Source organism: Pseudorca crassidens, chromosome 11 (genome assembly GCF_039906515.1).
Source record: "Pseudorca crassidens isolate mPseCra1 chromosome 11, mPseCra1.hap1, whole genome shotgun sequence".
NCBI classification, from domain to species: domain Eukaryota; kingdom Metazoa; phylum Chordata; class Mammalia; order Artiodactyla; family Delphinidae; genus Pseudorca; species Pseudorca crassidens.
In genome coordinates, this window is record NC_090306.1 from 102647526 (window position 1) to 102667097 (window position 19572).

At 47.6% G+C, this 19572-nt stretch overlaps 1 protein-coding gene across 4 annotated transcripts in view; it reads left to right on the top strand.

The window, feature by feature from the left end:
* Positions 1-19572, top strand: part of PPARA (peroxisome proliferator activated receptor alpha) — a 77058-nt gene that overhangs the window by 39093 nt on the left and 18393 nt on the right. For all 4 annotated transcript variants that reach the window (XM_067698386.1, XM_067698384.1, XM_067698385.1 and 1 more), the window contains exons 3-4: positions 10703-10952; positions 18740-18900. In XM_067698386.1, coding sequence (XP_067554487.1) covers positions 10745-10952; positions 18740-18900 — 369 coding nt within the window. In that variant the 5' untranslated portion in view covers positions 10703-10744. The remainder of the gene's footprint in view (positions 1-10702; positions 10953-18739; positions 18901-19572) is intronic.

Sequence of the window (19572 nt, forward strand, 5' to 3'; positions counted from 1 at the left end):
ACTACAATGAGGTTATCACCTCACACCAGTTAGAATGGGCATCATCAGAAAATCTACAAACAACAAATGCTGGAGAGGGTGTAGAGAAAAGGGAACCCTCTTGCACTGTTGGTGGGAATGTAAATTGGTACAGCCACTATGGAGAACAGTATGGAGGTTCCTTAAAAAACTAAAAATAGAATTACCATATGATCCAGCAATCCCACTACTGGGCATATACCCAGAGAAAACCATAATTCAGAACGACACATGCACCCCAATGTTCATTGCAGCACTATTTACGATAGCCAGGACATGGACGCAACCTGTGTCCATCGACAGATGAAGGGATAAAGAAGATGTGGCACATATATACAATGGAATATTACTCAGCCATAAAAGGAACGAAATAGGGTCATTTGTAGAGACGTGGCTGGATCTAGAGACTGTCATACAGAGTGAAGTAAGTCAGAAAGAGAAAAACAAATATCATATGTTAACGCGTGTACGTGGAACCTAGAAAAATGGTACAGATGAACTGGTTTGCAGGGCAGAAATAGAGACACATATGTAGAGAACAAACGTATGGACACCAAGGGGGAAAGCAGCAGGGGTGGTGGTGGTGCTGTGATGAATTGGGGGATTGGGATTGATGTATATACACTAATATGTATAAAATAGATAACTAATAAGAACCTGCTGTATAAAAAAATAAAAAATTCAAAAAAAACCATCTAAGTGCATATGACTAAGTGAAAGAAGCCAACCTGAAAAGGGTACATACTGTATGATTGCAAATATATGACATTCTAGAAAAGACCAAACTATGGAGACAGTAAAAAGACCAGGGCTTGCCAGGGATTAAGTGGGAAGGAGACATAAATAGGCAGATTTTTAGAGCAGAAACTACTCTGTATGATACTGTAATGGTGGATACGTGTCATTATACATTTGTCAAAACCCATAGAATTCACAATACCAGGAGTGAACCCTAATGTCAACTGTGGATTTTGGGTGATAATGATGTGTCAGTACAGGTTCATTGATTGTAACAAATGTCCCACTCTGGTGTGGGATGTTGACAGTCGGGGAGGCTCTGCTTATGTGGGGAGAAGGGGGTACATGGGAACTCTCTTGTACCTTCCACTCGGATTTGCTGGGAACCTAAAACTGTTCTTTTTTTTCCCCAACATGTATTTATTTATTTATTTATGGCTGCACAGGGTCTTAGTTGCGGCACACGAGCTTCTCAGTGGCAGCAGGCATGCGGGATCTACTGCCCCAACTAGGGGTTGAACCCGGGTTTCTGCATTGGGAGCACGGAGCCTTAACCACGGGACCGCCAGAGAAGTCCCTTAAAGCTGTTCTTAAAAATAAAGTCCAGTTTAAAAAAAATCTGGATTTGATGACCTGCTTAACAGAGCGAAAAATTGATCAGAGCTGCAAAACACCAGTGCACTTGGTTGTATCTTGTCTTCTCCAGTTTGCAACTCTACCCCCGTGGTTAACTGTACTCTTTGACTTACCTCTCCCGAAGCTGTTGACCCTGGCTCGGGAAGAATGATGAGAAACAGAGTCAAAGAGTCTTCAGTGTAATACTCTCTGAAATTTGAAGGCTAAGCAATGCAATATATGGAAGAGTGGTGCCCTAGAAAACAAACGTTTCCTTTGTGGTTCAGCTCAGCACATCCAAGGGGTATTTTGTGCAGGACACTTGCATAAGGCTTGCTCTTACCTTTGGGGATATTATAGTTTGGGGAAGACCAGCCAGGCAGGAGGAAGGGCGTGATTAAAGGATAAAGGCATGGGTGAGGCCGGGGGAACAGAGTTCCCCAGTAAGGAAGGAGGAAGGAGAGCCGCCACGAGCCCGGAGCTCCACAGACACAAGGAACACATGCAACGATCACGTGGATGTTATTAACCTGATTCATGGTTGAAGTGTCCAAGGTCGCCAGGAGCACTGCCCTCGCCCCGAGGTTGGGGCTTCATCCACCAGGCCCGCCTAGATGCTGCCGTTGATAAGAACCCTATGAGGAGAACATTGCTAACATTATCAGAACTTCCCGGAAGAGGAGATGACGTTTGCAGAGGCCGAGCCTGTGCGTCCCACAGACACCGTAACCTGCAGTTCGCAACTGAATTCGTCACTTTTCTCCCTTCCATGGCTCTCTCCACCCTGGGAACGCACTCTTCTCTTTACGTTCCGGATTTCGTGGATGTCACCCCATCTGCCCAGTTACCTGAGCCAGAGAGGAGGTTTATCCGAGGCTCTGCCCCAGTTCCCTGCTCCATGCCCTGCCAGCTGTCCGTGTTAGCACTTCGTCCTCTTCCGTCCTCCCCGCCTCCCCACATCAGCTTCCGGGGGCACCGTCACCTCTTAGGGGACGGTTACCAGCCTCCTAAGGAGTCTTGCTGCTTCTCGCCTTATCTGCTATAACCTGGACTCCACCCTGCTGCCAGAACAATGCTGAGGCAGCTCTTACCATCCCTCCGCGACCCCTTTACTGCTTGAGGGGCAGAGTCCACACTCCTGCGCCCGAGAGCGCCGATGCGCCCTGATTGCCCTGCCGGCCTCTCCCGCCTCTGCAGGCTCCTCTCCCTGCCCCCACCCTGTGCTGCATCAAAAATGGTCCCAGTTTCTCTGAGGCTCCCCCACCTCAGAGGTGGGGTTCATCTCCCCACCCCTTGGATCTGGGCTCGCCTCGCAACTCGCTTTGACTCGCAGAATGTGGCAGAAGTGATGCAGCATTTACGAGTGAGGTCTCGAAGTTTCCGCATTCACTGTTGGAACACGAAGGCACCTGCAGAAGCCTGTGCTGGCCTCCGTAGGACGTGGTGAGAAGGGCCCGGCCACAGTCACCCACCTCCACCGACCCTCCAGCCACGGCTGCCACCTGACCACAGAAGACCTGGCCAGCCCGGCCCAGCCCAAGTTGCTGAGCCACTGAATTGTGAGCAAATAAAGTGGCAGAGTTCAAGCCACTGAGCTTTGGGGCTGTTTGCTGTGCAGCGACGCGTAGCTGACCCAGCCCCCTCAAAGTGGGGGGCTGCTCCTCCAGACCTCGGCTGCTTACTCTGATGTTTTAGGTCATCTCTGCATGTGGGCTTTTCTTAGAAATGCCCCTTACCGTTTTTTATTTTTTGCTGCTGCATTCCTTTCTGATCACCTCTTAGGATGCAGCTCGGGTGTCCCCTCCTTTGTGGAGCCTTCCCAACCCTCAGGGTGACCCGTGACGGCACTCGTCACACTGCCTCTGCGACGATCACTTGTTTATTTCTTTCTCTTTCTTCGCCTACTGGCAGCACAAGTGACTTTCCTCCCCGAGTCTCTGTGTTTTCTCCTCTGTCAATGGGACCAGTACTACCTACCCTGCCCTGGTGCTGGACCCATTAAAAAAAGCAATGCAGTGACTGTTACCGAGGGCCTGGCTCTGGGGTGCTCTGCGCACCTTCCTTGTCTTCCTCCCTGCCCTGTTCCCGGCCCCCACACCCGCTGCCCTGGGCTGGGTGTCCCCCCAAGGTGTCTCCAGGGAGAAGCACAGTCACCAGCTCAGTGGGACTTACATGGTCCACAAAGTCATAAAACACGGCCTCCCATCCCAACGGTGACCACCAGCGTGACTCTGAAAGTGAAGGCTCAGCCTTACGTCTGCCTGCCGTCTCTGTGATGTATTTCTGCCAAGACCCGTCAGGACCTCCTTGTCTGGACCTGTCGAGGGCCTCAGGCCTCCGTTGCTTCTCTGTTGTCTGGCTGCTAAAAGCCCAGCATCATCCCCGTGGCTACTGGTTCTGTCTACACTGGGTCAAAACTTTTGGGTGGTAAATGCGAATTTCATTTCCATGGACTTTTGCTGACAATTAAAAAAAAATTTTTAATTGAAGTATAGTTGATCTACAATGTTGTGTTAATTGCTGCTGGACAGCAAAGTGATTCAGTTATATACATCTATATTCTTTTTCATATTCTTCTCCATTATGGTTTATTACAGGATACTGTATATAGTCCCTTGTGCTATACACTAGGACCTTGTTGTTGATCCATTCTATATATAGTAGTTTGCATCTGCTAATCCCAACCTCCCGCTCCATCCCTTCCCCAGCCCCCTCCCCCTTGGCAACCACAAGTCTGTTCTCTGTGTCTGAGTCTGTTTCTATTTTGTAGATAAGTTCATTTGTGTCATATTTTAGATTCCAAACATAAGTGATATCATATAGTATTTGTCTTTCTCGGTCTGACTTACTTCACTTAGTATGATAATGTCTAGGTCCATCCATGTTGCTGCAAGTGGCATTATTCTTTTTTTATGGCTGAGTAGTATTCCATTGTGTGTATGTACCACATCTTTATCCATTCATCTGTCGATGGACATTTTGGTTGCTTCCATGTCTTGGCTGTTGTGAATACTGCTACTATGAACATAGGGGTACATGTATCTTTTTGAATTACAGTTTTTTCTGGTTATATGCCCAGGAGTGGGATTGCTGGACCATATGGCAACTCTATTTTTAGTTTTTTTGAGGAACCTCCATACTGTTTTCCATAGTGGCTGCATCCATTGACTTTTTTTTTTTTTCTAAATCTCTTTTTTTTTTTTTTTAATTTATTTATTTATTTATTTTATTTTTGGCTGCATTGGGTCTTCGCGGCTGCGTGCAGGCTTTCTCTAGTTGTGGTGAGCAGGGGCCACTCTTGGTTGCGGTGCGCGGTGTTCTCACTGAGGTGGCCTCTCTTGTTATGGAGCACAGGCTGTAGGCTTCAGTAGTCGTGGCACATGGGCTTCAGCAGCTGTGGCATGTGGGCTCAGTCGTTGTGGCGCACAGGCCTAGTTGCTCGGCGGCACGTGGGATCCTCCCGGACCAGGGCTCGAACCTGTGTCCCCTGCATTGGCAGGCGGATTCCTAACCACTGCGCCACCAGGGAAGTCCCCATGCATTGACTTTTAATTCTTGTAGTAAGCTTCTCTGCTCACTCAAATTCCATTGCAGCTGACATTAAAGTGTGTCCAAATTGTAGCTTTCCTGTAATTATTTTGATATCACCATCCACAAAAGTAAGATTATATTTAAGAATGATAACACCCTTTTCAGGACAATGGGAAAGAGTTGGGTTTGAAGATATCACCATCCACAAAAGTAATTATATTTAAGAATGATAACACCCTTTTCAGGACAATGGGAAAGAGTTGGGTTTGAAGTGGCTGGAGCCGCTTCCGTACTATCATAGAGTGTGATCTTTGTGTAAAACTGGAGGGCGTTTTCTCGGAAACAGTCGGGAACATTCTTTTTGCACCTTTAAAGATAAAGGTGTAGGGGCCCCCAGCTACCCTTCATCCCCCATTTTTGCTTTTGCCAAATTCTTTTGATTATAAAATGTCATGCCTTAGGCATTGTTGGGAAAGATCTAGAAAGCTCTACTTAAATCTCTCTGATGTGCAGACTGTTCATAATACATTTGATTTAATTCATTAAAATACATAGTCCTTCGTTTCCTGACCATTATTATACTCTGGTCCTCTTTTCTTCTGTTTTACATGTGTTTCCTAGGCATTTTCTATACTTACTGAGTCGTTAATCATTATGCGTGGGCTAATGATTAAACTATTTCAGTGAACTTCTGGCGCGAGGTAAAGGTACAGAGGGTTTTTTAGCATTCTTGTGTTTATTTTGAAATGTTGTTTTCAATCCTAGCCCAGCAAATTAAGCCAAAAGGCATCTAAATAGTACCTCTAATATCTAAAAAGTATATAGGAAAGTATAAAGAACCTGACAAGGGAGTGAAATAGAAACGGTGAAAAACAGAAAAATCTGTTGCCTGAGAGCTGCTTGTCTGCTACATAAATGGTACTCCTTTGACAGAAGTTCCATCTTTTACCTTTAAACCATTCAATGAAGTCTAATTGGATTTGATTTAGCAAAGGCAAGTGTCAGTAGATTCCTCTGAGCTGGCATTAACGAGGCATAGTAAGTGATCATTTGGGAGGGCTTGACAACACAGGAAGTTCCAGTCGAGTACAGAAAGCTAAAAGCAGCAAAGTGAAAGACGGGTGTTTGTAACTGTTTCTACTCGGACTCTTTGGAGTCAGATACAAGTTCTGAGTGTGAGAATTCCAGCCCAGTTCCACTTGTTCTTTTTCTTTGAGTGTCTATTTTCATAGCATGTAAACATGTTTCAATAGCTAACTTTTATCTAACACTTAATTTCAGAGAACGTTTACAAAAGGCGTTCTAGGTGCAAGAAGGTCGGTTAATACTGTACGGGGCAAAAATGGGCGACATACATTAACACGGTTGGGAGCCAACAACCAAGTGATTTCCGCTTAGTCTTTTATTCCAGTCAGGTGATGACGCTTCTCTACTCTTTCTTCAAAGCACTGAACTTATTTTATCACCGAACATTTCCCAGGTTCTCTGCCTGTTGCTTCTAAGGTAGAGTCAGGCTGGTGATCTGTTCGTGCCTTTCCTGAGCAGTCTGTAATGTGTGCCAGTCGGTTGCCCAGGCTGTGGGCACGGTACCCGTTCTCAGGATAAAGGGGTCGATAAGCAACCCCTCTGCCCCCTACATCTCTGTTTGAAGCTTGCCCTTTCCTGCCGACTTGGACTTTGTTGTTCACTCTGATGCTTAGATTTGTTTGTTTGTTTGTTTGTTTCCTCTCTCACGCTTAGTTTTTAAGTCCCGACAATGGTTATGATTCACTCTGTAAATTTCTGATCACTTTCTGGAGGTAGGGCCACTCTGACTTCTGTTTCAGACATCCGTACGTTTTGTTGTCTTTCGAATACTGACTGCACGTGCCGTTTTGCCGTCTGGGTGACACAGGCTGTGGAGGCAGCTGCAAAGCCGGGGTGGGGCCTCACAGACTTTCACCTGCTGAGTGTGGACTAAGTCCGAGTTCTGTGCCAACCTCGCTCAGCACTGGGGGTGGAAACGGAACGCCTGCTGCATCGTAGGGATGGTGCTGGAAGTACGGACGCAGAGATTAGCAAAGTCCATCCCTACCCGCAAGCGACGTCCTGTCTAGTGGGAGACATGAAAACATTCCCAACACTGTCCCTATAATTAGGGCTACGTCAGAATTGGGCCCAAGGTGCTGGGGGGACCCTGAGCACAGTGTGCTGGGCCCTCCTTGTCTTAGACTCAGAGCTCATGACGCCACCAGCCACCATTTTAGCCGATCTTCCCAACAGTCGAGTCATCTGAGAGTTGGTGATAAGGAAAATCCCCTGATGTCAAGGTTAGCAATTAGTGTTAAAATTCTGGTGTTTTCACCTGCCCTGTGTTTGGGTGACATAAAGCAACGGCAGGATTCTGTGCCCCCTCCCTCCTTCTCTCCCTCTCTCTCTTCCTCCCTCCCTCCCTCCCTTCCTTCCTTCTTCCTTTCTTTCTTTCCTGTATCTTTTTTCCCCAGTGTTCTATAGTTTTCCTATACCCTGCTTCGTAATTCTCAAAGCCACATTTTGACTGAAAAGTGTTCTACTAAAAGTAGAATTTCAGCAGTTTATATCTGAGTTTCTGTTCTATAGGATGCAGCTCTACCATTTAAATTGGATGGGAAAGAAAACAAAATGCCTTTGGAAACCAGCACGTCTCAGGATTGATTATCCAGGAAGGGGTGATGGGATTATGCATTATTATTACCTCTTCTCAGCACCCCCTGCTCTCTCCCTCATTTCTCCCTGCAAGGGATCCAAGGGCTGTTTGAGTTCCGCTTGCATCCACTCCTGGTTTCTTACCTCCTCGGCCACACTGGGAGCTGCTAAGAGGTCGTTTGCTGTGCCTCTTTCTCCCTCCAAAGCCCCGGAGGACCTAGGACATCGGGCACAGGGCACAGTAACTGGTTGCCCGTCTCGATGGACCAGGCGGTGGCCGTGTTCTGTGGATTTGAAAGGCAGGTACTTGCCGTGACCTTCCTGCCCCCCGAGCAGAGGTGACCCCGGCGTGGGGAGAGCAGGTGCGGAGCCTGCCAGGAAGCCGCAGGCCGGCGGAGCGGGCTGCGTGCCATGCAGCCTCAGCTCTACCCGGGGACACGTCCAAAGGGCACTCTCCCTTATCTGCTCTGGCTGGAAGCAGGCAGGGCCAGGATGTCCAGTGATCTGTGCAAAGGCCAGTCCTCCGGCCGGAGGTCACGGTGTTGCCTCACTCCCCAGGGATCTCGTTTAGCTCTTCTTAACAGGAACACCGGGTGTTTCTCTACATAAATCTCAGGTATCCTTTAAAAGCAGCTGACAAGTAAAATGATAAGATCTCAAAACATTCTAACTCCCTGGATGTAATGACAGGGAGGCTACCATTTAGTCAAAGATCAGTTCCTCCCGTTCTGGACACTCCTGGTTGGAAGGCAGAATGTTTGCAGGACTAAGAGGCTGCTGTCCGTGTGTGTTTTCCTTGCGGCGCTGAGACTAAGACAGGCAGAGGAGGTGGTCACGGCCCCGTTGATGACACAGCCTCTGCCCGGCTGTCAGGTATCTGTTAGGCTGAACTCTATGGTGACGGTGGTAAGTTAATGACCGCACTTTGGAACCTTTTGTTCATGGTGGGAAATACCTTAAGCGACGCTTACACCTTTCTCTTACTTGCATTTGAAGAAATTCAGTTGTGACGCAGAATAAAATATGATAGAAAAAGTGCACAGATTCACAGCCTGATTTACACTAAGAGATGAGAAAGCCTTCGAAATCTTATGGGAGTTTAATGATTCTCTTTTCTTTTTCATTGTGTGCTATTGTCCATGTATTACCAGAATTCCAGGCATGAGAGGCGAATTTCCCAAAAATGTGTGAACTGGACCCATTTCTCATGTCTAAAGCAAGCCGAACCACCCCTTCATCTTTGCCCTTAAAGCTGCTGTTTACCTTCAGCTGGGCTGAAACGTGCAGTGTTTTTACGCAAGCCCGTCCCACGCGTTTGCTTTGGCAGCGTGTTCTCACTCGGTCCAAAGAGCCCAGCCTTCTGTGATCGCGGTGAGGGGGCAGCCGCCTCGCGCTGAGCCCTGCCGGTGGTTGGGGGCACGCACCTCCTCTGGTCCTGTCCGCGATGTGAGCCTTGGGCTTCCCTGTGACCGTTTCAGAAGCTAAATGTCACCTTGTCGGCCCCGTTGGCGAGAAGGGACCCTACGAGGCTCAAGGGTGGACCTGGAGCGGGGCCTGGGGAAGGCAGGGATGGGAGGGGGGTTCAGGCAGGGGGGCTGGGGCCTGGCACAGAGGCGGACAGCACAGGGAGGTCTGGATGAGGCGATGGCCCAGTGCCACTGGTCACCCTGGGGGTGGGGGATGGCGACCAGGGCGAGATCCGGGGAGACAGCGTCACCAGGGCCCATGTCGAGCTAGGAGAACAGGCACAAGGCTGAGGGTCACAGGAAGTGGTTTCAGAGGCTTGAGCAAGAGCCTGAAGCCAGCCGTCACGGGAAGGACCGCCGTTTTGACTTTGGACCTGTGCGCATGTGCTCGGCTGCCCTGACAATGGGCCACTGACTGGGGCCCCTAAATAGCAGGCATTCACTTCTCACAGTCCTGGAGGCTTGAAGTCCAAGATCAAAGTGTCGGCGGCTTTGGGTTCCCCGAGGCCCCTCTGCTTGGCTTGCAGGCGGCGGCCTTCCCGCCGGGTCTTCGCGTGGCCGCCCCTCTGTGTGTGCTCCCCGCTGTCTCTCTTTGTGTGTCCAAACCCCTTCTTATAAGGGCGCCAGCCAGATTGGATTAGGGCCCCTCTAAACACCTCATGTTAGTGGGGTCGCCTCTTTGTTATCTCCAAAGGCAACCACATTCTGAGGTCCTAAGGGTTAGGACGCCCGCAGCGGAATCTGGGGGGACACGGTGCGGCCCGTAACAGTGCCCACGTGGAGAGCGTTCTTCTGTGTGTGAGTTGAAGCAGCCTAGCGCTGTCGGGGACTGACATGTTCAGATTGTTTTAACTCCACGATGTATTTGTTATGGCGCACTCGTTCTTTAGGCATACCTACGTGACTCCCCCCACGGGTGCAAGGAGAACATATAATATTGCCTCCAGCGTGTGTGCCGACGGCCTGCTCGTCCCACTCCCCCCGGGCTCCCACCTGAGCCAGACTGGCCTGCGCATGCCTGGAAGTACCCGCGTGCTTCCATCCTGGGGGCTTTTCACTTGCCGCTTCTTTTGCTGGAACATTCTACCCAAAATGTCCGTACAGCTCACTGCCTCATTCCTGCAGGTGTCTGCGCCCCTTTTCTGAGAGGTCCTCCCTGGCCGGTCATGTAGGGCAGTGTCCTTCCCCATCCTCCCCCTGCAGACTGTCCAGACCTGTCCCCACCAGAAGGTGCATTCTGGGACAGCGGGGACTTTATGTGTGTCCTCTGCTGTTTTCGTCCACCTCGGATACGCAGTGTGTGCTTGACGGCGCATGAATGATTCCTGGCCTGCTCACCTCTGGCTCCTGAGACGTGTTCTTGTTTAGAGATCTTCATTTTCTTGGGAGTTCCCTGGTGGTCTAGTGCCTTTCACTGCAGGGGTCTGGGTTTAATCCCTGCTCGGGAAACTGAGATCCCGCAAGCTGCTCGGCCAAAATAAAAGAAAAATAATAAAGATTTCCATTTTCTTAATGAGCTTGTCAAGAGGCAAGCGGAGGTAAGGTGGCCAACAACGTTACTTTTTAGATTGTGAATTCAGGAGTGTCTCTGCTGATAAATGAGGTTTTTGTTCAAGGAAAACCAGTGTTCTGCTATGTCCACTTCACCCATGACTTCTCTCTCCTCCCAGGAACGTGGAGCCCGGCAGTGGGACCAGCTCCATCCGGTCGAGATGGTGGACACAGAGAGCCCGATCGGTCCCCTCTCCCCCCTCGAGGCTGATGATCTGGAAAGCCCACTCTCTGAAGAATTCCTACAAGAAATGGGAACCATTCAAGATATTTCTCAGTCCATTGGTGAGGACAGTTCTGGAAGCTTTAGTTTTACAGAATACCAGTATTTAGGAAGTGGTCCAGGATCAGATGGCTCCGTTATTACAGGTAAGTGTGCTACTTCCTAGAAAGCTTTATCTGGAAACGTTTTTTTCCACAGAGAAAGTTGTTCTCTTTACCTGGAGAAGACACATCTCTCTGCATTAAAATCTTCAGATACGTAAAGGCACGACACGCAGTGCCACTGGGCCTTGAAACTTTCCAGGCGTGTCTCGCATATCATAGTATGCCTTCTTTTTTTGTTTTTTTTTTTGGATAAACTTTTTATTGAAGTATAATATACACATAAGAGTGCACACACCATAAGTGTGTAGCTCATTTGATTTTTCACCTGAAAATATCATTTTTACACTACGGAGTAATCTCTTGCATGTAACCTACCTGAGCAGCCTGTGTGTAATTTTTCACCGTGATGAGCAGCTCTGTGACACACCTCCCTGTGGGCAACTCTTTGAGTGCATCCTGGGTGACTGATTTTTTTTTTGAATTTTAATCTTTTGTCCCTGTTGGTTATTTATGTTAAATACGGTTACCTGGCGGGGACAGATAGTTAGGGAGTTTGGGATTGACATGTACACACTTCTATATTAAAAATAAATAACCGGCTTCCCTGGTGGCGCAGTGGTTGAGAGTCTGCCTGCCGATGCAGGGGACACGGGTTCGTGCCCCGGTCCGGGAAGATCCTACATGCCGCGGAGCCGCTGGGCCCGTGAGCCGTGGCCGCTGAGCCTGCGCATCCGGAGCCTGTGCTCTGCAACGGGAGAGGCCACAACAGTGAGAGGCCCGCGTACTGCAAAAAAATAATAAAATAAATAACCAACAAGTATGCCTTCTTTTTAAAAGCTGTACATAAACCACATAATGCTTGAAATTCAGCAGTCAGCGGCATTTTTTAAATGCTGTGAGTTTATATTTCTTTAAAGCAGAGACTCCTACTGTAATAAAAATCACTCTCTTTTATCTGGAAATGTATCTGAACCATCTCTCTACTCCCTGGTAAGCTGTTATATATAGAATGGATGCACAGCAAGGTCCTACTGTATAGCACAGAGAACTATATTCAATATCCTATGATAAATCATAATGGAAAAGAATATTTAAAAAAGGAATGTATGTGTATGTATAACTGAATCACTTTGCTGTACAGCAGAAACTAACACAACATCGTAAATCAACTATACTTCAATAAAAAAATAGTAAAACCGAAAAAATAAATTTCAAGATGGTGACAGTAGGGAAAAAAAAACTACATCAGGCATCAGCCAGTGCAGGTACAAAGAAATAAAACACGGGGTCTGCTCAGGTCACCTTGCTGTGAAAGAGGAAATCGTTGCACAGTTCATCTTTCTGAGCAACGTTTAAGCCACCCCGGTATAATGTGGTGTAAATTGTACCTTGATTGAAAGGAAGCCCTGTCTGGGGTGGACTTGACTCCACTGTACTTCTTGGCAGAAGTGGGTTTTGGATCAGACAAAGTAGACTTTATTTTTAAATTTTTTAAAAATTTATTTATTTTTGGCTGTGTTGGGTCTTCGTTGCTGTGTGCCGGCTTTCTCTAGTTGCGGCAAGCGGGGGCTACTCTTCCTTGCGGTGCGCGGGCTTCTCATTTCGGTGGCTTCTCTTGTTGTGGAGCATGGGCTCTAGGTGCACGGGCTTCAGTAGCTGTGGCGTGCGGCCTCAGTAGTTGTGGCTCGCGGGCTCTAGAGTGCAGGCTTACTAGTTGTGGTGCACGGGCTTAGTTGCTCTGCAGCATGTGGGATCTTCCCGGACCAGGGCTCGAACCCGTGTCCCCTGCAATGGCAGGCAGACTCCCAACCACTGTGCCACCAGAGAAGCCCCAAAATAGACTTTAAAATAAAGACTTTTACAGGAGACAAGGAAGGACGCTACATAATGATCAAGGGAACAATCCAAGAAGAAGAAGATTTAACAATTATAAATATATATGCACCCAGCGTAGGAGCACCTACGCTGCTATATGAGGTAGATGCGAACAGCCATAAAAGGGGAAATCGACAGTAACACAGTAATAGTGGAGGACTTTAACACCCCACTTACACCAATGGACAGACCTTCCAGACAGAAAATTAATAAGGAAACACAGGCCTTAAAAGAAGTGGGTCTTAAATGTAAGGCCAGAAACTATCAAACTCTTAGAGGAAAACATAGGCAGAACACTCTATGACATAAATCACAGCAAGATCCTTTCTGACCCACCTCCTAGAGTAATGGAAATAAAAACAAAAATAAACAAATGGGACCTAATGAAACGTCAAAGCTTTTGCACAGCAAAGGAAACCATAAACAAGACCAAAAGACAACCCTCAGAATGGGAGAAAATATTTGCAAATGAAGCAACTGACAAAGGATTAATCTCCAGAATTTACAAGCAGCTCATGCAGCTCAATAACAAAAAAACAAACAACCCAATCCAAAAACGGGCAGAAGACCTAAATAGACATTTCTCCAAAGAAGATATACAGACTGCCAACAAACACATGAAAGAATGCTCAACATCATTAATCATTAGAGAAATGCAAGTCAAAACTACAGTGAGATATCATCTCACACCAGAATGGCCATCATCAAAAAATCTAGAAACAATAAATGCTGGAGAGGGTGTGGAGAAAAGGGAACCCTCTTGCACTGTTAGTGGGAATGTAAATTGATATAGCCACTATGGAGAACAGTATGGAGTTTCCTTAAAAAACTAAAAATAAAACTACCATACAACCCAGCAATATTACTACTGGGCATGTACCCTGAGAAAACCAAAATTCAAAAAGAGTCATGTACCAAAATGTTCATTGCAGCTCTATTTACAATAGCCCGGAGATGGAAACAACCTAAGTGCCCATCATCGGATGAATGGATAAAGAAGATGTGACACATATATACAATGGAATATTACTCAGCCATAAAAAGAAACGAAATTGAGCTATTTGTAATGAGGTGGACAGACCTAGAGTCTGTCATACAGAGTGAAGTAAGTCAGAAAGAAAAAGACAAATACCGTATGCTAACACATATATATGGAATTTAAGAAAAAAAAAATGTCATGAAGAACCTAGGGGTAAGACAGGAATAAAGACACAGACCTACTGGAGAACGGACTTGAGGTTATGGGGAGGGGGAAGGGTGAGCTGTGACAGGGCGAGACAGAGTCATGGACATATACACACTAACAAACGTAGTAAGGTAGATAGCTAGTGGGAAGCAGCCGCATGGCACAGGGATATTGGCTCGGTGCTTTGTGACCGCCTGGAGGGGTGGGATAGGGAGGGTGGGAGGGAGGGAGACGCAAGAGGGAAGACATATGGGAACATGTGTATATGTATAACTGATTCACTTTGTTATAAAGCAGAAACTAACACACCATTGTAAAGCAATTATACCCCAATAAAGATGTTAAAAAAGAAGAAGTGGGTCTTGGCTGGGACTGGAGGAGTTGGGTTTGGACTGGCCAGGAGGTGTGTGTGTGTGTGGTTTTGAGCTCCGAGCTCGGACTGTGCAGGCTTTCTTGGGGAATCGAGAAGGTTCTCCCTGCAGCATCTGATATAAGCTCTCTGTGTTCTTCCCCCGCCGTGGGCCCCCTTGTGTCACGATCTCGGTCTGGAGCATGTTTCCCCGACCGTCTGTTCCCGTCTTCCCACTCCAGGAAGATGATTTTCACGACTGTGCACTGACCTTGGTGACGGTGGGAAAGGGAGCATTTGTACTCCGCTGGCAGCCAAGTTCACTGATAAACCCGTGTGCGTGGAGAGAGTGGCTGAAAGTGCACGAGCTCTAAATCCAGCAAGCCCACTGGGGACGGGCGCTGTTTAAAAGGGGACATGTACGTGGGTCTGCACTGTGCCGTTGTTTGTGATGGGGTCTGCACTATGGCAAAAAGAAAAAAAAAAGGGAACTTACAAAAAGTGACCGCACTGAAGTGTACTAGACACACATCCTTGACTTTTGGCCCCTGGCCGTTAAGGTGGGGGGTGTGTGGTCATCCAGTTTTATTTCGCTTCGGTTCTCCTTACTGTGTTTATTAATCCTTGTGGCCGTTTGGAGTCATCTCAAAATTCTTAAAATCTTGCTTTGTCTCCTTTCCAGGCTTTTCATTGTTATTGTTTCCAGTTGATTTGAGAGATAAAATGATTGCTTATTTGTAAACTAGATTTTTCATCTTTGTATGTAACGGCTCCCTTGGGTGATATTTTTAAGTTATGTAAATTGCAAATATGGGAGGACCGACTATAAAACGCATTCAGTTTAAACTTGACTCCTTGGGAGACCAGATGGGTGAGGCTGCCTACTCAGCCCATCTATCTTTCTCACCCCACCCCTCAATTTTTCTTAGCAGCTTTGCTGACATAAAAACTTCACATATTTAAAGTGTGCAATTGGAGGTACACACACACACGCACGCACACGCACAGACTTGTGAAACCAACAGCACAATCAAATTCCACACCCCTCACCCCAAAGTTTACGTGTGCCCTTTTGTAATCCCTCTTCCCCACCCTCATGCCTCTCTCCCTCCCCAGGTACCACTGACCTGCTGCTCTCTATCATGATCCATCCGTTTGTACTTCCTAGAATTGCATATAAATGGAATCATATAGTATGAACTCTTCTTAGTCTGACTCCTTTCACTCAGCACAATTATCTTGAGATTCATCTGCGTTGGTAGCATCTACCGACAGTTCATTTTCTAAAATCCACTGTATGGATTTGCCACAGGTTATCCACGCTATTGACGAACCTCCGATTGTTTCCGGGTCTGGCTGCGACAGATAAAGCTGCCGGGAAAGCTCGTGTACGCACCTCTGTGTGGACAGTGCTTTCACTTCTCGCGGGTGGACAGGAGTGGAACGGGTCACGCTTTTCTGCCTCTTTGCATGTTTTACAATTTGTTATCAGATACCATCCATCGTGAACTTTGTTGATGATGGAGAATTTTGTATTTGCACGAATATTCTTGAGTTTTATTCTGAAATGCAGTTAAGTTACGTGGAAAATGTTGAGCCTTTCAGGTCCTGTGGTTAAGCTTTGTTAGACGGAACCAGAGCAGTGTTGATGCTAGGAGTAATTTTGCCCCAATTCAGAGGCAAAACCCTTTTGAGTATTTTAGCCAGTGCCCCAAGGATTCTGAGATTTTTCCGCCGTGAGTGGTGGTCACGGGACTGCCTCTTAGCCCTCAGTACACTGTTCCCTCTAAGCATTTCAGGTTGCTATTGGAATATCTTTTTTCTTTTTTTCTTTTTGGTCGCACCAAGCGGTGTGCGGGATCTTATTCCCCGACCAGGGATTGAACCCGTGCCCTCGGCGGTGAAAGTGCGGAGTCCTAACCGCTGGACCGCAGGGGAATTCCCTGGAGTATCTTTTCTTTTAGGCTCTCTCAGCTGATAGAGCAGAGACATACATGTGTACATACTGACGCATGTATGTACACGTCTATATTTCTGTGTATAGCTGTCTGTCTCAAGGTCAGGGTAAACGTGAGTTCAGACAGACGTCTGCACCTCTAATCCACCACCACATGGACCACTTTAGCCTCCTCCTGTCGCTGTATCAATGAGCTCACACTCCAACAGTGAGAGACCTGGCCCAGCCATCCATTCAGTCACCATCATTAAATGAACAATTAGTTGTTCATTTCCAGTGCGGTGGCATCAGAACTGCTCACGCAAAGCCCTGTGGGAAACAACTTTATCGGCTGGGGACAGCGTCCAGGGGCAGTTCTTTTGCCTTTGGTCTCACAGACTCCATTCGTTTCAAGGTCACTTACACAAATATCTTCAGCGAGGTTTCCTACGCATGTTTCTTACATTTGTGATATAGATTGTATCATCACATTCTGTATGCCATCCTGGAATCTCTGGACCTCCTCAGTTTTTTTTTTTTGGTTCATTTGCACACGTTTAAAGTTCACTCTGTACTGTAACCTTCTGTGGATTTTGACAAGTGCATTGTGTCCTGTATTCACCATGACATTTTCATGTGAATAATTTCACCACGTCCGAGAAGCCACTGGGCTTCACCTACTCAACCCTGCCTCCCCGACCCCTACTCCAACCGCTGATTTTTTTTTTACCACGGCTCTATTTCTGCCTTTCCACAAATGTCGGATATTAAGAATCGTATAGTTTGTAGCCTTTGGGGATTGGCCTCACCTATTGAAGCATCTTGGTTGCTTCTGATTTTTGGCAATTAAGAATAATGCTGCTGGGGAATTCCCCCAGCGGTCCAGTGGTTAGGACTCTGTGCTTTCACTGCCGAGGACCTGGGTTCAATCCCTGGTCGGGGAACTAAGATCTCACAGGCCACATGCCACAGCCAAAAAAAAGAGTAGAGCTGCTAAAGCACTATTTACAATAGCCAGGACATGGAAGCAACCTAAATTTCCATTGACGAGGAACGGATAAAGAAGACAATGGAATATTACTCGGTCATTAAAAAGAATGAAATAATGCCATTTGCAGCAACATAGATGGACCTAGAGATTATCACACTAAGTGATATAAGTCAGAGAAAGACAAGTATCGTATGATATCACTTATATGTAGAATCTAAAATACGACACAGGGCTTCCCTGGTGGCGCAGTGGTTGAGAGTCCGCCTGCCGATGCAGGGGACACGGGTTCGTGCCCCGGTCCGGGAAGATCCCACATGCCGCGGAGCGGCTGGGCCCGTGAGCCATGGCCGCTGAGCCTGCGCGTCCGGAGCCTGTGCTCGGCAACGGGAGAGGCCACAACAGTGAGGGGCCCGCGTACCGCAAAAAAAAAAGAAAGTCCAGCTTCTTTTTTTTTCTTTCATGGATTGTGCTTTTGTGTTGCCCACACGGATTTTTATTCTATATTCTGATGCCATTTACTGAGTTAACAATTACAAAAGGGCTGGAAGCGAGGACGCAAAGAAAGCAATGAATTCTGTGTAGGACACGTCGATTTTGGGCAACTAAGGATAATAAAGCCGCCGCAAGGACCTCTGCTAAGTCCTGAATGGCGGGTTTTTCCTCCAGTTCCGGGGCTTGTCACTATACTTGTAGCGTATAGTTATACCACCCCCTAGATTGTCTAATTGTCGACTATATTGTGCAGTGTTAAATACATTGCACCCTTAAAGCTGTCTGTCCATTTTATCTTTGTGTCAAAAATCTGAGCATGTCGCAGGAGCAACTAAGCCCGTGAGCCACAACTACTGAGCCCACGTACTGCAACTACCAAAGCCCACGTGCCTAGAGCCCGTGCTCCGCAACAAGAGAAGCCACCGCCATGAGAAGCCCGCACACCGCAACGAAGAGTAGCCCCCGCTCACCGCAACTAGAGAAAGCCTGCGCGCAGCAACAAGACCCAACGCGGCCAAAAATAAATAAATAAATTTATTTAAAAAAAAAAATCTGAGCATGTGGCTAGCATATACTTGAGCTCATTGTTGGTGACGTTTAAATGTTAATAAAATAGTATCCCCCGCCCCCGCCCAAAAAAGAAAGGAATAAAGCTGCTGTAACCGTTTCTGTGAACAAGGCTACTTGCAAAGTGGCCTTTTCGGCAGGGCCATGGTTTAGTCCATTTTGTTTTGTTTTTTATGGATTAAAAAGTAAAGTTGTTTCTCAGTTGGGGAGCCCCTTGGGTGGGTGCTGCGGGGATGCCGGCGACGTGGTCACTGTGGGAGCACAGAGGGTGTGCAAGGGCCAGGCCAGGGTGGATGCAGCATGGGAGCCCTGCCCACCAGCTGATGCCTCCCCACTAAATGCCTCACACGTGAACTCAGGTCCTCAGAAAGCTGGTTTCGACGTCGGATGGCGAGGCTGTGAATATTCGTAAATCTTCCCCTTGTGTTCCTAGACACCCTCTCACCAGCCTCGAGTCCCTCGTCCATCTCTTACCCTGTGGTTCCTGGCAGCGCCGAGGAATCGTCCAGTGTAGCACTGAACATCGAGTGTAGAATCTGTGGGGACAAAGCCTCGGGCTACCATTACGGAGTTCACGCATGTGAAGGCTGCAAGGTACGGTGGACCCTGGATGGGGAGAAAGGTGGCCTTTCGGGGACTACGTGTGGTTCCTTTTATTTGATACACAAATGTTTGTCACTACTAAGAAAGTTCTGCTCAAGTTGTAGATCGGAAACTGACCCACGTAACACATTCCTTTCTCTCTTTGGAAAGTCTATGGCATATTGCTGGGCTGTTCTTTGTAAGTGACCTAGAGGGTGTGTTCTTTAACAGAAAATAAACCACATTAAAGATGCTCCCTTCATTTGGATGCGAGGTCAGAGAGTTTTGTCCACTTTCTCTCTCCACCCTCATCAGAAGGTCACGGAGGGCAAGGGTTCTCACGACCGTCAGAGATGTCAGGATCCTGCAGCACGTGCTGGGCGACGACCAGCCCCGCGGCTGTGTCCTCCCCGGCAGCCCCTTCCTGCACGCCGGGGGCCTGTCCACCCGAACCACGAGCACCCTCGTGTATATCCTTATTCTTGTGCCAGCTCAGCTGGACCTCTAACCAGAGGTGACCCAGAGCCCGCGGTGCAGGGGGTCAGGCCGTGTCCTCCAGCAGAACTACGGAAGGATGACTGGAAAGCAAAGAGGAAAGAGCCAGTGTAAATATAACCCTTCACAATTTGCCAGCCACATACCTTGAAAAAACTACTTGCAAAGTGGCCTTTTCTGCAGGGCCAT